This window comes from Capricornis sumatraensis, chromosome 5, assembly GCF_032405125.1.
Source record: "Capricornis sumatraensis isolate serow.1 chromosome 5, serow.2, whole genome shotgun sequence".
NCBI classification, from domain to species: domain Eukaryota; kingdom Metazoa; phylum Chordata; class Mammalia; order Artiodactyla; family Bovidae; genus Capricornis; species Capricornis sumatraensis.
Window position 1 is genome coordinate 14,281,069 of NC_091073.1, and position 24,170 is coordinate 14,305,238.

A 24,170-nucleotide genomic window follows, 5' to 3' on the forward strand; every position below is an offset into this window, starting at 1 on the left:
TCAGACCCAGGTCTCCCATATTGCAGGCAGATTCCTGGGTCAGGAAGATCTTCTGGAGAAGGGAACGGCTACCCACTCCAGTATTCTGGCCTGGAGAACTCCATGGACTGTATAGTCCATGGGGTTGCAAAGAGCCAGACATGACTGAGCGACTTTCACTTTGAAATGAAATATGAAACCACATAACCTCTAAATATGTGGTTGTACTCAGGTTACACAGTATAAGAAAATGAAAACATTTACATTACTGTTAGGAAATTTGACTCAGGCTTTTTAAAAGAAAACAAATACTGTTTTTATTATAATCATGTATGTTTCTAATTCATTTGTATTTGGAACCAGACTGCCTTGATATGAATCTCAGCTCCACGGCTAGATATGTTCTTTCACAAGCTATTTAACTGTTTTTCCATCTTTTAGATGGGAGTAATAGTAACTGCTTCAGTGATTGTTATCAAGATTAAATGAATTAATACATCTAAAAGTGCTCTGAATAATGCTGGGCCTATAGTAAACACCATTTTAAAGTATTAGCTATTTGTATTATTTAACTAATGGGGAAGTAATTTTCTGCCTAATTTTCTGCTTATCTTTGGTGCCCTTCCAATGGATTCTGAACCACCAGTACTTCCTCCTGTCATAGAAATTGTCCGAATGTATTGAAATTGCTTTTCTCACCTATACCCTAACATGTCCAAAATACATTTCTTTGTGTCAAGCACTCTTATTTCTAAGAACTTCCAGGGCTTATCCCTCTTTTGCTTTAGGTCCTTTCCAGTCTGCTTATCCCTGCCTCTTCAAATATCAAGTATGGTCATAGAGGCATTCTGGCTTTATGAATACATTAAAGAGGAATCATACCATCACAGATGAATTTTTGTTGAGGTACTATTTTTTGCATGTACTCACACCAACTTAATGTTTCAGTTTCTATACACACAGTACAGCAAAAACAATTTAAATTCTTCTCATTTTCATCTTACTGAAATAATTTCACTGGAAGTGTTTTTTTCTGTTATAAAGTAAGAAACTGATTAATAAGTCAGTTTTTTTTTTTCCATATAGCAAATTCTTCTGATTAGTTTTTGCTATTGAGTTCCTCAGGATCAAATTAAAATCTAAATTTTATTTATGTAATCCTTTATTAAATTTGGTCAAGCACTATGGGTAGTTTTACTTTGTTAAATATTTCCATCAAGTCTTTCTAGAGTCCATTTTGGCAATTTTTAATCTTATAAGATGTGGTTCTTCAGTACATTTTCTTCTTTTTAATGCAGTCATCATACACAGTGTTACCTATTCTGGTTTTATTTCTATAATGGAAATTCATTTGCTGCGATTTGGATAAACAACAGTTTGAATTCACTTCTTAGCTAAAAATGAGAAAATTGTAATTCCTCTCGTCAATTCTCCAAGACCATCCTTGAGGTCAAAACATCTTACCTCATCTCCTCTCCCCTCAGCTGTCTTCACACCATTCACTCCTGCTTATCCCTTGGACACCAGCTCAAGCAGCGCTGGCTCGAGGAATCCTCTTCTGAGCTATTATCAAGTTTCCTTCATTTTGCTTAATTAGTAATTTTAACTTTTATATTATAGTTTATATGAGTACTTTGCCTCTCTCATTAAACTTCAATCCCTGAAGGCAGAGACTTTTCCTTACCACTGGCTCCCTGGCACATAAGAGGTAATCAAATTTCTTGAAAGAATGATGAAAAGGAAAATAGTATCTTTCACCCTCAGTGCTCACATACTCCTAGGCACTCATTAAAAGCTGTCTGCATTTCCCCTTTATTGTTTATTTCTGGTTTGTTATGGTCTGACAGTAATGCATTTTATCCCTACTAATTTTGAAATTGACTTAATGCTGTGTATTTTTAAGCTTTTAATAGCCATGCTACTCTAATAATTTCCTCTTCCCTTTTCCCAGAGCTGCCATACTGTACAACTCCAGGAGGGTACGTGAGATTAAGTAGAGGAGGGAGTTATTTGAGGTAGCAGAAATGTATCCTCACCTCCCTCTATGAAAGAAAAAGCATTTGGCTATCTCCTAGAGTGAGTTAGAACAGCAATTCTAAACCCTAAGCTGTATATAAAAATCACCTGGGATACTTTAATACAGAAATGCTTGGGCCCTACCTCAAATTATTGAGTCATAAAGTAGTAAAACTCCCCATACAACATTACTGCAGAGCCAGGGCTGGGAAACACTGTGCTGGAAGCACAGAATGAGTGTCGGAGAAATGGACAGATATTAATCTGGATAGGCAGGTTAGCATATTCAGTACGAAGGAACTGAAATTTAACTTTACGTGCAGTGAGGAGGGTTTTCAGACGGTAATGAAATAACTGACCTATGAGAGAGCTGTGGAGAAACAGGTGGGCAGAATGTAGACTCTGGGTAGGGAAGCCAGGGGAAGACGCTACAGTGAGCCCAGGAACAGACGGCAAGGACTTGAACTATGGTGGTTGCAGTGCAAACACAGACAGGGAACAGGAAAGGACTCACAGGACATTTGACAGAACTTGGTAAGAGGAATGTATAGGATGAGTAAAGGCAGAAAAGCTATAGAACACTCCCAAATTTCCAGGCTAAGCAGCCACATGCAGTTTGATGCCATTAACCAGACAATAACAAGCATACGGAGAGAATGGGGCAGGAGACGGAACAAACTGCTTCCAGCTACAATGAAATAGATGTTCCTTGTCCAAACCACTGACGGGGAGCTGGAATAGCAAGAAATTAAGATCAAGAACTCAGAAGAAAGGTTGAGGCTAGAGTTTTAGGTCTGGGGGTCAACAGAGTATTTGGTAATAACGGAGGCCACTGACAGAGAAGGCAGTGGCACCCCACTCCAGTACTCTTGCCTGGAAAATCCCATGGGCCGAGGAGCCTGGTAGGCTGCAGTCCGTGGGGTCGCTTGGAGTTGGACATAACTGAGAGACTTCACTTTCACTTTTCACTTTCATGCACTGGAGAAGGAAATGGCAACCCACTCCAGTGTTCTTGCCTGGAGAATCCCAGGGTCGGGGGAGCCTGGTGGGCTGCAGTCCCCGGGGTCGCACAGAGTCAGACACGACTGAAGCGACTTAGCAGCAGCAGCAGCAGCAGCAGCAGCAGCAGCAGCAGAGGCCACTGAAATGGATGAAACTGAACAGTGTGCTGTCTATGTAGTCAAAAATGCTCAGCATCGACTTAAAGGTAAATCAGGGTTTCTCATTTAATTTACTGAACCACATAATCTTAATAAAGCTCAGCAGACCACCATTAAACATATGCAGAAGTCAATCTGAAGAGTAGATGATAATATGAAAAAATTATCTGCAATGTGTGGGCTAATTTTAAATATGACTGTTCAATCTCTGAACTGTCTCTGAATTGAATACAACAATTCTTGGAATTGGAAAGCCTAATTTCAGTATTAAACAGCAGATTAATCAAGTTAGTTACTCATATGACATCAGTGCTCCCCTAAAGAAAACCACCAGCTATTTGGTGATCTACTTCCTACAATGTAAAGGCAATATTACACCATTGTGCCAACTCATAAAATGCAGCATGTTCTCAATAAATGAAACAACTGATACCAGAGACTGTCCCTTAGTCTGTGTGTCCATGTGTGTATGTGTTTGTGTGCCAGGAAGTCTGTATAATTTACTTAACTTCAATAATACAAATTCATTTCTGGGTCTGGAATCGCATCAACAGAAAACAAACTAAAACTTAAGAAAAAATTCACAGGCCCTGCTATTTTGAAGACAGTGAATGAACTTGTCTAGAGTGAGTCCCTGAAATCCTTGTTTTTAAAAGGTACTCAGATAATTATGACACAGGTGTTTTAATAACTATAATACTTTGAGATATACTAGCTTATTTTAACTAAGTATCTTAAAAACATGTTGAAAAATGTTCAAAGATTACAAAAACACATTTTAAGTAATAGTGTTATATATGCTTTAAGTAGAAAACACATTTTCTTTATTCAAATTATGTTGACTTTCTGTATATTTTGAAATGACACACACAAAGATATAGCAAAACTGTATTTTTAATTTCATCATATTCCCCTCTAAATTCTTTATCATTTACCAAAAATAACTTTTTTAAAGCTTACTGTTTTGTCTAATGTTATACAGACTATCAATCTACACATTTTTGTGTTTCTCTTAAAAATTAACTTATAAGGATATTATATAAAACTAACTGGTATATCACACACCAAACATGAGTACAGATTCTGTACAATGTAACAGTATACATATATATTACAAGAGACTAAATGCCTTGTTAAAAGTAAGTTTAAGAAATCTTTCATGGAAAAAATCTACATCACAAAATGTGGTGGCTTGAGTATCAGCTGGTTTCCTCTCATGAATTTCTTTCCATGGGCATTAACTGTCCATTTAGCTTCATTAGTAGTTTTACCACAAGGCCAGCCTACAAAGTAAAATATACGTCAACAATAAATTTGAAACATGTAAAAATGTGTAAATGACATACATGGCAGTAGACAGAGTGTTCTCGATCTGAAAAGGAATTTTTCATTGTTATAAGAGTACGATAAATTATTCAGCTAAGTTTCTTGCTTTGTTTAGGAAAGACCTGCCTTTTTACCTTGGTCTTAAATAACATTAATTTCACGTAAGAGGTTTTACTTGAAGTAAAAAGGACTGTCATTTTTAAAGAAAGAAATAATTTTACTAATACAGTAGAGTTTATTACTATCATATAAATCAAGAACTGATTAGGTACTTACCTGTTTTGTATGTACTATAAAGCTCATTTTATTTTCCATACTATGGATCTGAAAACATGAATCAGCATCTCCCAATTGCCACATAAAGCAACCATACTTAAGACTAATGAGTAAAGCCTGCAACATAATTGGAAATCATTAATATTGAAATATTTATTAAAAACAACACCTATCTTCTCTTACTATCTACACTTCTCTAGCCAGGTCTAAACAGAATGGTTCTAAAAGTTAGAATAAAACTTGTTCAAAGCGCACTTGGTAACTTGACATAGCCTGCAGCACAGAGTCACAGCAGACTTCTTGAGCAATGATACTCTTTTTATCAGACTGACAGAGTTTTTTGAAGATGCCCATTCTGTGCTATGTATGTTTATTTATGCACACACACACACACATTCAGCCATGAGAAATAAGGATATCCTATCTTTTGCAACAACATGGATGGAACTTGAGGGCCTTAAGCTAAAGAAAGACAAATACCATAGGATGATACCACTTAATATGTGCAATCTGAAAAAGCCAAACTCATTGAAACAGAGAGTAGGATGGTGGTTATATCAGGCACTAGCGGGTGGGGGGAACTGAGATGTTGGTCAAAGTAGTACAAACTTTCAGTTACAAGATGAATTAAGTTCTGGGAATCTAATGTGGGGCATGGTGCTTATAGTTAGCAATACTGTACTATATGTTTGAAAGTTGCTAAGGGAGTAGATCTTAAATGTTTTCACCAGAAAACATAAATTATAATTATGTGGTGTGACAGAGGTGTGGCTGGTAACCATTTTGAAATAGGTTAAGTATAACAAATCAACACACTGTATGTACAGTTTAAACTTACCCAATGATGGGAAAACAAAGATGCCCGTTCTATCAGTGGTTTTCAAGAAAATTAAGTATACTATAAGTTTTTACTTTCTGCAGGTTAAAAACAATTTGTTTTATATATTCAGTACCTTTTGAATATTCATACAGTACTTTCAAATCTGAAATTTATTTAATGTGGTAAAATTGGTGACTTAGGCAATTTCATATCACTGAAAATAAGTACATTGCTATATTTATAGTAAGTGAAAGAAAGTGGAAGTCACCGCTGTGCCTGACTCTTGAGACCCCATGGACTATACAGTCCATGGAATTCTCCAGGCCAAAATACTGGAGTGGGTAGCCTTTCCCTTTTCCAGGGGATCTTCCCAACCCAGAGATCAAACCCAGGTCTCCTACATTGTAGGCAGCTTCTTTACCACCTGAGTCAAGGGAGAAGCCCATATATATAGTAAATATAAACATTATTTTAAAAATTAATAATATATCCTTCATATATTCAACAGAACTATTTAAAAAACAATTATAGTACCTTGTATCTACATGTTCTAAATAATGATATATTTAAATAGGAATCCAATCTTTTGATTATTTAAAGAATAATTATCTCCTAATAATAACTTACATTTTCTTACCTAAAAATAAATATATTCTTTGCATACATATATACACAGAAAATGTTCATGCCATCCTTTAAAATAAATATATTTAGAAACATTACCTCTCTAGGACTAGCAGTTCTTAACATAATGATGGTAAAAAATAAACAAACGATATGCCAGAAAGATTATGATTTAGGGCATTTTGAAAGTGAGGTTCTGTAAGTGAAATATAATGTAATTAATTTAACATGTGTATACCATGTCTAATGGGAAAATAATAACATTTTGCTTACAAATAGCTACACTTATAAAATATAACATATGGGTAGGATCTGCTAAGATAGCTATTTACACAAAGTACACACGGAAACAGAGTTTTAAATGCAGATGAAGATATTTTTTCAGATGAAGGGGTTTACTCTATTTAAGCAAGCCTGTCATATTGACCATATAGACACCTTAGGTCTTGGTCAATCTAAGACAACTGACGACAAGCTGACTATTCTCATCTTTGATGATTTGAAAATATTAGAGCTTTTATAGTGCCATAAATTTACCTGTAGCTTACGGAGCACAGAGGTAATGATTATGTGGCAAGAAAACACTATTTCCCTTGGTTTCAATCACCTCTGTGTATAGCCAATGACAGCATTTCTATTTCCAGAAAAAGCAGATTCTTAATAATACTGTTATCATCCTCTGCCTGTTACTGCTATCTCACTCAAGTCCTGGAACAGAATATTATTCATAGGATGAAATGTTATCAGATATTACTGAACCATCATTTGAATACTATATAAAGCTTTTTACTGTTGCCTAAATTTGGAATGCTACCAAAAGACAAACGTAATACACAGTTTAGAGAAAAGGCTCAGTGTTACGCCCATGGCATCACCACCAGTTCAAAGCAGAAGAATTTGCAGATATTGATATAAAATGCTCTAAAATGGGAGAGGAAGAATTTCTTGAAATGACAAGGGGAATTTCTCTTTCATTTCCTTTAACAAACAGTGCAATAGGGAATAAAAAAGTAGTTATAAGATAAGAAACAGTTTATTTTGCATGAATAAAATAGTTTAAATAGAAAATGATAAGCAAATGACTCAAAAACAAGCCAATATCAAAGACTTCAAAAAGTCAAGTTCCAAGTGAATTACTGAAGCCAGTCCCCCTTCTGCATATGTCCCTGCATAGTCCTTATCTCCAATCACAAGCATATCTAATAGTATGGGAAAATAACTGCTATAACAATGATTCTAAGTTATCATGAAATAACTACCATTGAGATATTTTCAGAAGTTATGTGATTACATAAATAAGACTTAAATGATGAAAATAAATATTAGATTTACAGTGAAATTTCCTAATCTAAAATGCCTTTTTACATAAGCTTCGCTTCAGTTCAGTTCAGTTTCGCTCAGTCATGTCTGACTCGTTGCAACCCCATGAATCGCAGCATGCCAGGCCTCCCTGTCCATCACCAACTCCCAGAGTGCATGCAAACCCATGTCCATAGAGTCGGTGATGCCATCCAACCATCTCATCCTCCGTCGTCCCCTTCTCCTCCTGCCCTCAATCTTTCCCAGCATCAGGGTCTTTTCCAAGAGTCAGCTCTTCGCATCAGGTGACCAAACTACTGCAGTTTCAGCTTCAGCATCAGTCCTTCCAATGAACACCCAAGACTGATCTCCTTTAGGATGGACTGGTTGGATCTCCTTGCAGTCCAAGGGACTCGCAAGAGTCTTCTCCAACACCACAGTTCAAAAGCATCAATTCTTCAGCGCTCAGCCTTCTTCACAGTCCAACTCTCACATCCATACATGACCACTGGAAAAGCCACAGCCTTGACTAGACGGACCTTTGTTAGCAAAGTAATATCTCTGCTTTTGAATATGCTATCTAGGTTGGTCATAACTTTCCTTCCAAGGAGTAAGCATCTTTTAATTTCATGGCTACAGTCACCATCTGCAGTGATTTTGGAGCCTAAAAAAATAAAGTCTGACATTGTTTCCACTGTTTCCCCATCTATTTGCCATGAAGTGATGAGACCGGATACTATGATTTTAGTTTTCTGAATGTTGAGCTTTACGCCAACTTTTTCACTCTCCTCTTTCACTTTCATCAAGAGGCTCTTTAGTTGTTCTTCACTTTCTGCCATCAGGATGGTGTCATCTGCATATCTGAGGTTATTAACATTTCTCCTGGCAATCTTGATTCCAGCTTGTGCTTCATCCAGCCCAGCATTTCTCATGATGCACTCTGCATATAAGTTAAATAAGCAGGGTGACAATATACAGCCTTGATGTACTCCTTTTCCTATTTGGAACCAGTCTGTTGTTCCATATCCAGTTCTAATTGTGGCTTTGTGACCTGCATACAGATTTCTCAGAAGGTAGGTCAGATGGTCTGGTATTCCCATCACTTGAAGAATTTTCCAGTTTATTGTGATCCACACAGTCAAAGGCTTTGGCATAGTCAAGAAAGCAGAAATAGATGTTTTTCTGGAACTCTCTTGCTTTTTCCATGATCCAGTGGATGTTGGCAATTTGATCTCTGGTTCCTCTGCCTTTTCTAAAACCAGCTTGAGCATCTGGAAGTTCACGGTTCAAGTATTTCTGAAGCCTGGCTTGGAGAATTTTGAGCATTACTTTACTAGCGTGTGAGATGAGTGCAGTTGTGTGGTAGTTTGAGCATTCTTTGGCATTGCCATTCTTTGGCATTGCCTTTCTTTGGGATTGGAATGAAAATGGACCTTTTCCAGTCCTGTGGCCACTGCTGAGTTTTCCAAATTTGCTGGCATATTGAGTGCAGCACTTTCACGGCATCATCTTTCAGGATCTGAAACAGCTCAACTGGAATTCCATCACCTCCACCAGACCAAGATGGTGGAATAGAAAAGTTCTGAAGTGTTCTAACAGGTATTCACAGTCCAATCCACACTTCATCCTGGCCCCAAAAATGTTCTTGTAACTAATTCAAATTTTCAAAATGAACCACTTGTTTCAGGTATTTTACTTCCTTTTAAAATCTGTATCTTTTTCATTTATATGTAATTAATTTTTAAATAGATAAAACAATCACAGTTACATATTTTTTTAAGTTGCAAAATGCCATATAGTGAAATGTCTCTGTTCTACTCCTATGCCCAGTTACATAGTTTCCCTTTTCCAAAGGCTTTAAGAAACTTTTTATGCATACAAAAGCACCACAACACATATTTATGTAAATCTAGTTTTCACCTGCCCACATTTTTTTGAGGTATAACGGACATATGACATTATATTAGTTTTAGGTATACCTCATGATTCAGTATTTGTATATACTGCAAGTATTGTTAACATTCATCACCATACACAGTTAACACATTTTTTTTTTGTTGTGATGAGGAATTTTAAGATTCATCTCTCAGGAACTTTCAAATATGTAATACAGCATTATTAACTATGCTCTATCCTACATCCCATGACTTATTTTACAGTTCAAAGTTTCTATCTTTTGACCCCCTTTACCCATTTTGCCCATCTCCCAACTCCCTGCCTTTGGCAACCATCAGTCTGTTCTTATTTCTATGAGCTTGTTTGCTTTTTCAAGATTCCACCATACACAAATGAGATCATATGGCCTTTATCTTTGTCTGACTTACTTCACTTAGCATAATGCCCTCAAGGTCCATCCATATTGTTGCAAATGGCAAGACTTCATTCTTTCTAATGGCCAAGTAATAATACTGTGTATGTGTGTATAACCTTTATATTCATGCCTACATACACAGGGATGACTCTCTGAGTACTGTGGCTTGCCTTTGTAAATATCTATCCTGTGCAAAAAGCTGCTCCATACATAGGAATTCCCCAACAATTCTGAACATAACACACACACATATACACACACACACACACAAACTGTTTCTCTAGCCACCTGTCCACTGATGACACTTAAGTTGTTTATCTTGGCCACTGTAGGTAATGTTTCAATGAAAAGGGATGTGTGTGTATCTTTCTGTGTTAGTGTTTTTGTTTTCTTCCGTTAACTACCTGTTTCTACCCATTTTTACATGAATGATAGCATATTACGTATGGTTCAGCACCAAATATATCTTAGAGATCATTCTACACAAAAATATTCTTCATTCTTTTGTATGGCTGCAAGGTATTTAAATGTAAAAATGTACTACAATTAATATTAACTCCCTATTGGTAGTCATTTTGTTTTCAACCCCCATCCTCTGCTATTATAAATGAAATTGTTCATGTAGCCTAGTACTGTTATTTTAGATATTATATATATAGTGTGACTGGTCAAAAACAGCTGAAAAGATAAAAATCTACCTTAGTTTCCATGTTGAGGAGATGAAGTCCTTTTATATTCACACCTACATACACAGGGATGACTTTATGATTACTGGGGCTTGCCTTTGTAAATATCTGTCCTGTGAAAAAAGCCGCTCCATATGTAGGAATTTCCCAACAATTCTGTAAGAACATGCGCTGTAGGTGATGCATTTCTTTACTGACACCTTCACTTGTACTAAGATTCTAAAAACAAAGTAAAATAAGGAGATGTGAAAGGAGAATGTACCTGTAACAATCCAAACAGGTCAACTAAACAGTCTCTAAAATCAAGGCTAACCCAAAGAATAACATGTGTGACGTTATCCCAAGGGTACTTTTTCTTCTGAGATCTTCTGTTTAAAAAGAAAAATCAAGGTCAAAAAATAACGCTTATTTATTACATTTTAAGTGCATAGATAAAGATAGTGTATTATTTCATATTTTTAAAAAATCTCTAGCACTTACCACAGTACCAGCATACAGATGGTCATCAGTAAAAAATTCTATATTGTTAAAAATAAAGTATCTTGCTACTTTTTCTTTCAGATATGTGAACTATAACTTTTTAATTTCAGGAATATAAATTTAATGTACCTATGTTTAATACATTAATAATACTAACAAAATTTCCACTAGGCTATCTCTTTTTATTTCTATTTTACAGCTTACCTTGTATTCATGAAGTATTCGGTTTGTCCAGTGAGGTGCCTTACTTTTCAATTTGGTAATAGGTACAATAGATTTGAGATTTTCTTCACTGTAAGCAAATATGCCAACATTTTAAAAATAAATTATCTTTAGTAGTTAAACTAATATAATCATTTAGATATAAATGGTTTTAAATGATTTTTGACCTGAAAAATACTATCCTTAAAATATCAGAAAACTCAACATTTTAAGCAAGAAGTCATGACCCCAGCATTGCTCAGTCTAGAGAAATGTCTCTTCTGTCAGTAAGCACAAAATATTTTTGAATACTGAAAACTACAATAAACAAACTTTAGATGTGCTAAAACTTCAGTGTTTTCTCACAACATGAAACATGAACTAGTTTTTGGGTGGGATTCTGAAATACGTCTGCCTTATAACTTTTTTTTTTTTTTAACTACGTTATCTAAGTAAGGTTTTAGTGAACTTATTTAAATATACAGTAAAAAAAGACAAGTATAAGGCATATCACACTATATTCAAATATAAGAAAAATAACCCTGGAGAGAATATAACTTAAAAGAATGCATTACTATAGGTTTTCTTCTCATTCCATGCCTTATATTATTTAATTCCAAACCACTGTCTAAATAGTTCTTAATAACAAATTTCTAAACTTCCTTGGTAAGCTGAATCTTGGGCATAGCACAAGACCATGAATTATATTAAATACTTACTTTAGGAAACCTTGCTTGTGTTTCTTACTCTCATAATTTCCATAAACTATCTGCAACAGTAGACTTGCCAACGTTATCAGTTTAGCATCAGGAGCTGTATAAAAGCCCTTCAGTAAATTATATCTGGCTTCATCAAAGAGAATAAGAATAGCTAGTGGGTCTTCAATCTTAAAGGAGAAAATATAGTATGGTTATTAGGCCACAATTTCCTGTTATAAATGTACAACTTGTCACTAACATGAAAAAGCAAAAGCTATGTAACTGCATATAAATAAGCTGTTTTTGCTTTAGAGCAGAGGTTGACAAGTCTTTTCTATTAAAGACCAGACAGTATTATTTTAAGCTTTGTGAGTCATAAAGTCTCTAATAGGGTGACTCAACTCTTCTAGTTTAGCACAAAAGCAGCTGTAGACAATACATCTACAAATGTCAGAGTTCTACTAAAACTTTTTATACTGATTCTGAAATTTGAGTTTCATGAAATGTTCACATATGAAATATTAATTCTTCTGAATGTTTCAACCATTAATAGCTTACAGGATATACAAAAATAGGCAACAGTTCAGATATAGTAATAGGCCAGTTTGCTAACCTCTGATTCAAGTCCGGTGAAATTATCATCAGTTTATGGATATGAGTGTGAGTAATTTCTAGTACAATTTTACCTAAATTCTTTATATTCCTCAAACATCCTTCTATATTTTATGCTTCACACAACATAGTAGTGAATCACAAAGAAGATGAAAGGAAGTATTGTCAATTCCCAGAAGGATACATGAAGTTTGAAAAGAACTTAACAGTTTTTATTTGATAAATAACATGAAAGGAGAGCATACTTTTTTTAAATTTTAAAAACTAAAGTTTCCCTTTATCTGATAAGATTAAAAAAGACTGAAAAATGCTACCCTACAGAATACATTTATACCTGGAATATGATCACCAATTACAGAGATTCTAAATAAATACTTGAGTATTTCCATATATGATTTACAATGACCCAAATTCCTTACAGTAAAAAGTTTTGTTGTCTTGCTAACTAAAATAGCACTCCACACAATATTTAAAAAATCGAAACAGAATTTCATGGAGGAAAAAAGATAAGGGGATTGCTCTTGATTAAAAGAAGCAAAGAGGTAACAAATACAAAGCATGAAGGTTGACTAGCTTCTTCAGTTGAGCGTTTTAAGAGACTGAGAAACTGGGGGGGAAATCTGAATATGGGTCTGATATTAGATATTATTGTGGAAATATTATTATTATTAGGTTGATAGTGGTACTGTAGTATGTATAGTACATCCTTGTTCTTAGAATATGATGTTACAATATTTAAGGATGAAGTGCCATGATGCCGGCAACTCAATTTTAAATGGTCTACAAAGAAAAGAGAGGAAAGGTGAAGCAAATATAGTAAAATGTTAACAATTAGTGAATTTAATGAATGGTATATGGTATAGATTTTATTACTTTTTCAACTTTTCTATGGGTTTTTAATTTCTGAAGCTAAATGTTGGGAAAAAGTGAAAGAAAACATTTTTCTAGTAAAAACCGACTTAGTGAATTTGAAGAATTTGAGTAGAGAATAGTTATAATTCCTAATAGTGTATTCAGGGAGTATTAGTCAACAACTGTTCTTTTTAAATGAAAGTAGGCTCTTCTTATCCTAAAAGAATAATCCTAACCAAAAAAAATGCAATTCTTCTATCTTTCAGATGGTAAAAACAGGCATTTCTCAATTACACAAGGAGTGAAAGAACGTAACCACTTTACCAGATAATGATATTCTGATTCACTGTAAGTACTCTTTAAACCTTACTTCTTTTTCACTTGACCCTACTTTACCTAAGTTGTAGTATAAAATGCAATTAATCTAATGTCCAAGTACTATCATTATTATGACTCTTTCTCTACCAGCCAACTGTGAAAATATTATTTAAGTGGAGAAGGAAGACAGGCTGAGTATACTTAGATCACTTGCAGATTTTATAGCTCTATCACATTTTGCTTAACAAAAGTTGCCACTTTACCTATGTTTTAAGTGTAGAAGTTAGTGGCATTCATTTCATTGATAATGCTGTGAACCATCACCACTGTTTTCACATTTCAACATCCAAACAGAAATTCTGTAACCAGTAAGTCCTCATTCTCTTTGCATCACACCTGTGGTAATCTCTAACATACTTTCTCTTTATGAATTTGCCTGTTCTAGATACTTATTTAAGGTAAGTAAAATCAAACAGTTTCCCCTTTTGTGTCTGGCTTATTTCACCTAACATATTTTCAAGGTCCATCCATGTTATGACATGTTTCAGCACTTCATTCCTTTTTATGGATGAATAAGAATCCATTGTATGTATAGACTGCAGTTTTCTTTATCCATTGATCTGTTGATGAACACAGCTCCTGTCCACCTTTTTGGTTATTATGAATATTGCTGATAAGGATGCTGGAATGCAAATATTTGAGCTCTTGTTTTCTTTAGATATACACCTAGGAGTGGAATTGCTGGATCAAATAGTAATTCTATGTTTACTGTTTTTAAGAACTATTCAACTATTTTCCACAGAGGCCACATCATTCTATATTACTATCTACAGCATACAAAGGTTCTATTTTCTCTACTTCCTCAACCATCAATATCTTCCTTTATAAATTATTATTATTACAACCATCCTAGTAGGTGTGGATTCTTAGAGTGTGGTTTTTTTTTTCTTATTGTGTTTTGATTTGCATTTCCTTAATGCCTAATGATCTTGAATAACATCTCATGTGCTTGTTAGCCACTTGTGTATCTTTACTGGAGAAATGTTAAGTCCTTTACCCAATTTAATTGAGTTGTTTTTTTGTTGCTGAGTTGTAGGAGTTCGTTTTATATTCTGAGTAGTAAACATTCAACATTCAGAAAACTAAGATCATGGCATCCAGTCCCATCACTTCATGGCAAGTAGATGGGGAAACAATGGAAACAGTGAGAGGCTTTATTTTGGGGGGCTACAAAATCAATGCAGTTGGTGACTGCAGCCATGAAATTAAGACACTTGTTCCTTGGAAGACAAGTTATGACCAACCTAGACAGCATATTAAAAAGCAGAGATATTACTTTACCAACAAAGGTCCATCTAGCCAAAGCTATGGTTTTTCCAGTAGTCATGTATGGATGTGAGAGTTGGACTATACAGCAAGCTGAGCACCAAGAATTGATGCTTTTGAACTGTGGTATTGGAGAAGACTCTTGAGAGTCCCTTGGACTGCAAGGAGATCCAACCAGTCCATCCTAAAGGATATCAGTCCTGAGTATTCATTGGAAAGACTGATGTTGAAGCTGAAACTCCAATACTTTGGCTACCTGATGTGAAGAGCTGACTCATTGGAAAAGACCCTGATTTTGGGAAAGATTGAAGGTGGGAGGAGAAGGGAATGACAGAGGATGAGATGGTTGGATGGCATAACCGACACTATGGACATGAATTTGAGTAAACTCCAGGAGCTGGTGATGGACAGGGAGGCCTGGAGTGCTGCAGTCCATGGGGTTGCAGAGTTGGATATGAATGAGCGACTGAACTGAACTAAACTGAAACACTTATCATATATATGATTTGCAAGGGTCTTCTTCTATTATCTAGCTTATCTTTTCTCTTTAATGATAATGTCCTTTGATTTACAAATGATTTTAATTTTGATGAAGTCCAATGTATCTATTTTTTCTTTTGTTACTCATACTTTTGGTGTGATCATATTTTTGGTGTCATATCTAAAGCTCCATGGCCAAATCTAAGGTCATAAAGGTTACACATATATTTTGTCCTAAGAATTTTATGGTTTTGGCTTTTTTATTTAGGTTATTGAGACACTGAGTTAATTTTTGATGCGGTGTGAGATCAGAATCCAATTTGTACTTTTACATGTGAATTTCCAGTTGCCCTAGCATCATCTGTTGAAGAAACTACTCTTTCTTCATTGAATTCACTTGGCATCCTTGTCAAAAATTAGTTGTAATGGTATATGGAGTTATTTGAGGACTCTCAACTCTATTCCATTCCCAATTCTATCCTCATACCAGTACCAAATTGTTTGGATTACTATAGCTTTGTACTAAGAAACTGGGAAATGTGAATCCCTTCACTTTATTCTTGTAGTTTTCAATGTATATAAGTCTTGCATCTCTTTTATTAAATTTATTCCTAGGTATTTTATCCTTATAGAAGTTATTCCAAAGGATTTCTTAATTTCCTTTTTTGAGTGTCTGTGGCTGGTTATAGAAACAACTGATTTTCACGTGTTGAGCATGTACCCTACAGCTCTGCTGAATCCATTTATTTTTTTATTTTTTATTTTTTTAAATCCATTTATTAGTTCTACCAGCTTTTGTGTAGATTCTTTGGAATTCCCTACATATAGGATCATTTCATTTTTTATCAACAGAGACAGTTTAACTTCTGCCTTTTCGATTTGGATGTCCCTTTTTTTTTCTTTCTTTACTTTTTGGTGCTGCTGGGGAGAGTGTGACCAACTACTTTCATTAGAACTTCTTGTTCTGTGTTAAACAGCAGTGGTGAAAGCAGGCATCCTTGTCTTGTTCCTGATCTTAGGAGGAAAAGTTTTCAGTCTTCTACCATCGAGTATGTTAACTATGGGTTTTTTATAAATGCCATTTATAGGATTGAGGAAGCTCCCCTCCTAGTTTTCTGAGAGTCCTATCAAGAAAAGCTATTGGATTTTGTCAAATGTCTTTTTTACCTTAAGTTGGATAATATAAGATAGACAATATGAATAGTCAGACATAAAATATTTACCAAGTTTGGACAAGGTCACTGAAATTTTCACATGTTGAAATGTGCTTAACCTTATGTATTTAGTATTTCCTTGAATAAAAGAATGAAGAAATGCATTGTATATTTTCTTCACCAAATTTATGAGATCTCAGAACTTTTCTTTTCCCCAATTTTCAAAGCTACCGCTGCATTTAGACTATCACTTAGTTTAACTTGTAATATATCCCTTAGGTTTTTCCCTTGTTTGATCATCCTTCAGATGGCATTATTTCACTTCTAACATTTATAGTAATTCAAATCCAGACATACTTATTTAGGACAGACTTTTTTTTTAATCATGTAAATTCCATTCTCATTTTTTATAGTTCTCTGTTGAATCTAAAAGAATAGCTACACACTGACTACTTTTTAATGTCCCCTTTGTAAATATAATCTTCTGTATCTAAAATTTTTTTTTTTTAGTTCTCTCTATTCTCTTTAGGGTGGAATCTTGATTTCTTTTGTATTTTAAGACAATGGAGGTGGAAATGGAAAAACCAACCAGGGGGCTTTGTAAGTTGACTGACTCAAACTCTACCACTTACAATAGGGATGTGAGGATTGAACAGAAAAACAGAAATGAACCCTCCTGTAAAGGAAGAGCACAATGTTTGCCTCTGGTGTGTAAAATAGGAACTCAGCAGATTCTGAACATAAATGACTATAAAAAAGATTTCTGAGCAAACCTTTTTCTCAACTTCCAAAGGAAGTCTCACATCTCTTCTTAGGAAAAGCTGTGGTGTTTCCCTTTGGGGATCCAAATTAGTCAATTCAGCAAGTATTTCTGGCCAGTCACGAACATGTTGCAATGGTTTATGATAAGGCTTGAGTTGAAGGCCTGAAAAACATCTTTCCCTTAATAAATGATAATGTAGAATGAACTAATTACATCAACACAGAGAAACTTTTCATTAAATTCTGTACCTAAGTATTGAACACACACAAATTAAAGGTCTAAATTTAAATCAATATTGATTTTAATCAATATTATGCCCAATTTGAGGTTGACTTTTTTAAGAATATAAGAATTATGAGAATAATTCTGGAAGTGGATTAAAATTTATCAAATGAATTTAAGATCTTTAATTCCATGATAGCCTATTTAATTATGATAAAATCAGTAAAAATTTAGTGTTTAAAAATATACAGTTAAATCACTAGAAAACAAATCACAACCACCTCGATGAAATCCCTTATGTATTTGCAATTCTTTGAGAGACCAAATCTGTAGTGACATTAGGCTGAGTTTAAATAAAAAGAGTTGAACATGACTGAGAGACTGAACTGAACTGCAATAAAAAGATCAGATAGAAAACCAATATAAAGAAAAAGAATATCTGTATTATTCTGAGAGGAGGTGAGCACTGAAAATAAAGGCAAGTTGGATGCATTTAAACGGCATTCAAATGAAATTTAAACTGCATTTAAACAGCATTCAGATCAAATTTCATGGCCAAAGAAAAAATGTTTTGGCTTTTACCACTTCAAACATCGTATGGCGCTTCCCTGGTGACTCAGCAGTAAAGGATCCACTTGCCAATGCAGGAGACATGATTTTACGGCCGATCCGGGATCATCCCGGATGCTGGGGAGAAGCTAGGCCCCTGCGCCACAACCCCGAGCCTTTGCTCCGGAGCCCACAGGGCGCCACTACTGAGCCCACACGCCCTAGGGCCTGTGCTCCCGGACAACAGATGCCACTGTTCTTCTGCTGCACTGCAATCAGAAGCCCTCACGCCACAGCTAGAGAGTAGGCCCCACTTGTCACAACTAGAAAAACGTCCACGCAGCAGTGAAGAACAGCACAGCCAAAAATAAATCAATACAATTAGTAAAAAACACCCCAACATTGTATGAATAAAGAGGGGCCAGGAGCAAGCAGAGGCTTATCTGTTTCAGCAGTTTGAATATAATTTATGTAAAAGAGATTATATCATTTGAAAATTTAAAAGTCAACAATAATTGATGCTATACTTGCAGTTTACCAACTCACTCTCAGAAAGGAATAATGAGGTTTATACATCAGAATAACAAGTTTCTTACTGAGGTTTTCTGAACAGATCCAAATAGTGAAATATTGCTGTGTTTCTTGAGAGAGACGCATTCCTTCCATTATCTGCTGCACTGTGGTATTATTTCCATGCTTCAGTTCAACAGAGCGGTATGATCCATCCATTCTGTATATACGAACTTTTTCATACTAGGACAAAGAATGATAATAAATTATGCAACCTGGGTAGAAATTATACATCCCAACCCCCCAAAATGCTTTAATTTTAACTTTATCTGCTTTATTATAGATTTCTAATATGGAAAGTATCAGAAAAACTACTTTAAGTGAGAATCTTCTGGCAATATTTTATTTTTTCTATTTTTGCCTTGCTGCACAGCTTGCAATCTTTGTGGCCCAATAAGGGATTAAACCTGTGTCCCCTGCACTGGAAGCTTAGAATCCTAACCACTTCTGGCAAATTTTTTAAAAATTTACTTCCATTATTTATATTTTTAAACATGAAATTTCTTCTGAATATTCCATGGTCAAATAAGTTTGAGAAATGAAGGCAAATGGTTTTTAAAAAAATATTCCACTTCAAAATCTTCTGAGAGGATACTTTAAAGCTATTAATGTACAATGTAAATACAATGGGGGATATACACTCGGTTAACTAAATCTGGTGCTAGTTAACTACCTCATGAGTTTAGTGGGCCACAAATTACAATGTAGAAATGTGTACCAGCAATAATTTATCCCAAGAGGAATCTGTGATAAAGGACTTTGCAGATAAAAGTTATGAACAATAGACCTTGAGCCAGTTTCTTTCTTCCAGTTTGGAAAATCACAGAGAGAAATCATATTATCAATTCATTTTTATTGTTACAGGAAATAACTGATGCCTCTAAACAACTTCCGGGACAGTTCATTTTAGGGAAAAGTACCTTAATTCCTTTTATTGTATACATCCAGATTTAAAGATTATATGAGAAATAAAAATGTGTTTTTAACTATACAATTAGAAAGTAAATTGCAATGAAGTTAATACAAGGGTACCTGTACTGCTTATCTATTTCCTTGCTTTTGTCCTGTACTCAGGGAATAATGTTTTGACAAAATGTGTATGAATGTGTGAAATTTCCCTTTAAGACAGAGATCATGTATTTATTATTTCTCACATCACTTTCAGCATTTCATGGTGGTAAATTTACAGAAATACTCAACAAGTACATATTATCTAGTTAATGGAAATGTCTGGAAAGGGTCAGACATATCGGTTATATCCTGTTGGTATAAAACTTTTATCCTTTATTAGTTGGTATAAATTTTTTTATCCGGTTTGCAAGTTTTCAAACAATTTTTACATTGAAAACAGTATACTGTCACTATAACTTTGAGGCATAACAAAGTTTTTTCTAATTGTTAATTCTTCTCTATTTTAATGCCACGGCTAATTATTTTGTACATAAGTAGATGGAAAGGCCAAGCTGAATAGGCAAAATAAAAGACTAGTATCTCTTTTATTTTAACCCATTCACTAATCTTAAGGAGGAAAATGAATCTGAACTAGCTAAGTAATTAAATTACTGAACAATGTATAATATGATTATTTACAAATATAACATATTGCTTAGAAGGCCTAGGGGCTTCCCTGGTGGCTCAGACAGTAAAGACAGCAGCGCAGGAGAACTGGGTTCAGTCACTGGGTTGGGAAGATGCCCTGGAGAAGGGAGTGGCTACATGCTCCAGTATTCTTGTCTGGAGAATTCCATGGACAGAGGAGAGCCTGACAGGCTACAGTCCATGGGGTTGCAAAGAGTTGGACATGACTAAATGATGAACACTTTCACTTCACTTAGAAGGCCTAAGTAGAGAGAGATGCTTCAATGAACTGGTGACAATTTGTAATCAGCATATAAAGTATAGAGATTACATTGGGAATTAAGTTAATTTTAAATGACTAAAAGATTTACTTATGCAAACTTATTTTGATATGCAAGAATAAATGCCCAAATGTTAGAGATGATAGCAAATTTAATATCTATGATATCTAAACATGAGGTTTTATAAAAGTAGTAAAGAAGCCATCGATACATTCATCCTTCCATTCTTACCACAGATCCGTAAAATTACTTATCAACTTAAATACGATGCTTGGCTCTAACTAATATCTATGAAGTTAATTCTTACTGGTTTGTTAATGGCTTCCTTCAATAATTTTGCAGCTTCTTCCCAATTATTTTGTTTGTTTTCTTCACAAATATTTAAAGGAGATCTTCCCTGTTGGTCTGTTATGTGCTAAGAATGTGAGAGAAGAATCAGAGGTTAAAGAAAAAAGGCATTACAAATATACAAGCAAGGGAAAATATCAGTCAATCAAAATTTCATTAAAAAGACTACTGGCAAGTGCTAAGCAGGTATTAGGCATACTTACTGTATGCTATACTTTAAGTGAACATGAACAGCCAAAGATGGGAGATGCAAAGCACTAATCACTGTGGCTGCTGTTTTTCAAAAATTCTGTTTATAGCAACAACAAAGGTCTTGTTAGAGCTATTATTTTTCCCTTACAAATCTGGTAGTACAAATTCCAAAATATCTTTTTCCTTCTTTAAGATATTTTTTAGAAAACACTTTATATAAGGGCTTCCCTGATAGCTCAGTTGGTAAAGAATCTCCCTGCAATACAGGAGACACTTTGTATAAAATGAAAAGGAAGCTAAATTTTATGTACATTTGGGCGATACATGGTGGTGATGGTTGTAAAACAATGTAAATGTACTTAATGCCACTGATCTGTGCATCTAAAAATGGCAAAAATGGTATATTTTATGTGAGGTGTATTCTATTATAATTTAGATGCAACATGTATACATATTATTTATTCTATATAGCAAGTTAAATTTGTTTTCATTTCTCAGCTGACCTCTCAAGTGTACAACTAAACATTTTAAGTGTCATTACTAGTTATTTACTGTTTGGATGTTAAAAAAAAAAAAGCCTGGAAAATAACTTACTCTGTCAATTTCTGGATGGTTTAGGAGGATCTGTACTATTTCAGCATGTCCTCCTCCAGCAGCAAAATGAAGAGGAGAACTAAGTTGTCCATTTAAAAGGTTTGGATTGCACTTTCCTTTCTCTAACAATATGCGAGTGGCTTCAACTTTTCCATACCTACAAAAAAATAAAACACCTACAAAAGTCATATGAAGTGTTTGAAAAATCCAAATTTCAGACATCTCAAAGAAATCTAAGATTTTTCTATGGCAGAGAACAAGGAATGAAGACATTTATGTAAATATTTTTAGTGTTTATGGATTTCTTATGAAGTACTCTGATTTAATTTAAATGTTTCTATTTCTGATCAACTGGGAGAAAATATAATCTCAAATACAAGATAGAGCAGACGATACAGAATCACAATCATACAAAATATACAAAAATTATGAATTAGAGAGATAAAATTTTTAGTCAAAAATATTTTCAGGAGCAGAAAGTAACTCATAAATTTAATAATGATTTTTAAAAATTTACAATAGGCCTAAGACCTAATTTACATGTAAATGTTGAAATGAGGCAATGTGAAAGATACAAAGATATGTTAAGATAAACGGTTTCTGCTTTGGCAAAGGCTTCTAATGTAATCAGAGGAAAACAAACATGTGAGATAAGTTACATCATGCTGTAAAATTTAAGTAACAGTTGAGGGTAGCCATCAAAATATATATATTTGTCAAATCATATAATGATGCTTTAGAAAATGTTGGAAAAGGAAGATAAGATTTCAGTCTAAGAGAGTCATGAAAAGTATTCTGATAAAAGAACAATTTGAAAGCTGAAGAGAAGATGCTGAAGAGAAGTAAAATATTCTAGGTAGTGGGGAAAAAAAGTAAGCAAAGAGTACAAAGAATGTGCCAGACATAGTGAATTTACCATCTAGTTACAAATTTACCATCTAGTTACAAAGACTTATATAATATAAGGCTTCAATCTAACGCAATGGTGGAAAGGCAATTCATTTTTTCGGAAATAAATGGGTAAAAAGGGGAAGGAAATTTGCTCTCAGATATCGTGCATTTGAGGGGCAAACAGCACATCTTTAGAACTAAACCAATTTACTGTCAACTTTCTTCCCTTTCACACATGCTCTGGCTTTTCTCTGCCCTGAACCTGCCACTTGTATCCTACCCGTTTCATTCACGTGACTGTTTGCTTACGTTCTTAGCTATTCTTGGGATGTCTTTTTTCCTCCTCCTGATTTTATTTCAGTTAAGTTCTGTTATTTCTCTGAAACAGTTTACCAACTACCTCCTATATATTCCCACTATAATTTACCATTTTACTTTTACTTTTTTAATCTCATTAGCTATTTTCATCCTTGTATATATACATTTCTGTCAGCCTGGATGTTCCTTGAAAGTTATATCTTTGCATTCTCCATTCTGCCTCATGCATTAAGAAAATGGGTGATTAAACTGTTCAGCTGGCAACTGAAACACAGACTTGATACTCAAGAGGAAGGCAAAGGCTTAAGGTACCAGATATACAAATTCATCCAACTGAGCCTGTTAAAGCTGGGAGAATGGATGAAACCTTTCTAAGAGAGAAAGATGAACATCTCAGAACAATGAAATGTGTCTTGAAAAACATACTTTCAGGATAGGAAAATATACTGAGGGGGACAATTCAAGAAGTAATAACAAAAATAATTAAAATAAAAAAACACTGTATGATTAAAAAGTTTTCAAGGTACTTCTTTATATAATTACTTAATATAATCTTCACAACAACTTATGAGGCAGGCAGAGATATTTCTCATGCACAGATGAAAAAAATGAAGCTTGTACCAGTTAAGTAATTTGCCCAAGGTTTCATGGTTAACCAGTTAAAATCCAATTTTCTGACTCTTAGTGTAACAGTTTCCATACTATTAATATAAAACATGCTTGGGTCACAGGATGAAGACCAGTATTTTAATAATAATAATGATAACAATTATTATCTTGCATTTGTATTGACCTTCTTTATACCTCTATTACAGCTGCCCTTTCAACTGCCATTTGTTCTGCAAACAAAGGGGTGGTCAGCAGCATTAAATGCAGCAGAGCAGTGAAAGAGATTAAAAACTCAGAAAGGTTAAGAAGGTTCATGAAGACCGAAAAAGAGAAAGCAGTGAGTATGGTCCCGTTATCACTGAAGTCTGGCTGTGAAAGGAAGGAAAGAAACAGCACAGTGGCCAGAAGGGCCAGTAGGTTCAAATTAAGGTTCTTTTTCGAGTAGGGAGAGGATTCATGTATGTTTGAAGACAAAAGAAAAAAAAAGTACAGAAAAGCAGAAAGTGCAGAGAAGTGTCTGACTCTTTGCGACCCCATGGACTGTAGTGCACCAGACTCATCTGTCCATGGGTATTCTCCAGGCAAGAATACTGGAGTGGGTTGCCATTCCCTTCTCCAGATCTTCCCAGCCCAGGGA

At 34.7% G+C, this 24,170-nt stretch overlaps 1 protein-coding gene and 1 long non-coding RNA gene across 2 annotated transcripts in view; one reads left to right on the top strand and one right to left on the bottom strand.

The window, feature by feature from the left end:
- The first annotated feature begins 3,104 nt into the window (after positions 1 to 3,104).
- LOC138079895 (uncharacterized) lies at positions 3,105 to 23,860 on the top strand. The gene is made up of 4 exons (XR_011144940.1): positions 3,105 to 3,202; positions 13,607 to 13,688; positions 21,740 to 21,814; positions 23,740 to 23,860. It is a non-coding gene; the product is annotated as an uncharacterized lncRNA (long non-coding RNA).
- Positions 4,083 to 24,170, bottom strand: part of KRIT1 (KRIT1 ankyrin repeat containing) — a 32,934-nt gene continuing 12,846 nt past the window's right edge. The window contains exons 8-16 of the mRNA XM_068972657.1: positions 21,716 to 21,872; positions 20,889 to 20,996; positions 18,749 to 18,905; positions 17,392 to 17,543; positions 11,898 to 12,064; positions 11,182 to 11,269; positions 10,510 to 10,716; positions 4,758 to 4,874; positions 4,083 to 4,438 (exon numbers count right to left, since the gene is read on the bottom strand). Coding sequence (XP_068828758.1) covers positions 4,370 to 4,438; positions 4,758 to 4,874; positions 10,510 to 10,716; positions 11,182 to 11,269; positions 11,898 to 12,064; positions 17,392 to 17,543; positions 18,749 to 18,905; positions 20,889 to 20,996; positions 21,716 to 21,872 — 1,222 coding nt within the window. The 3' untranslated portion in view covers positions 4,083 to 4,369. The remainder of the gene's footprint in view (positions 4,439 to 4,757; positions 4,875 to 10,509; positions 10,717 to 11,181; positions 11,270 to 11,897; positions 12,065 to 17,391; positions 17,544 to 18,748; positions 18,906 to 20,888; positions 20,997 to 21,715; positions 21,873 to 24,170) is intronic.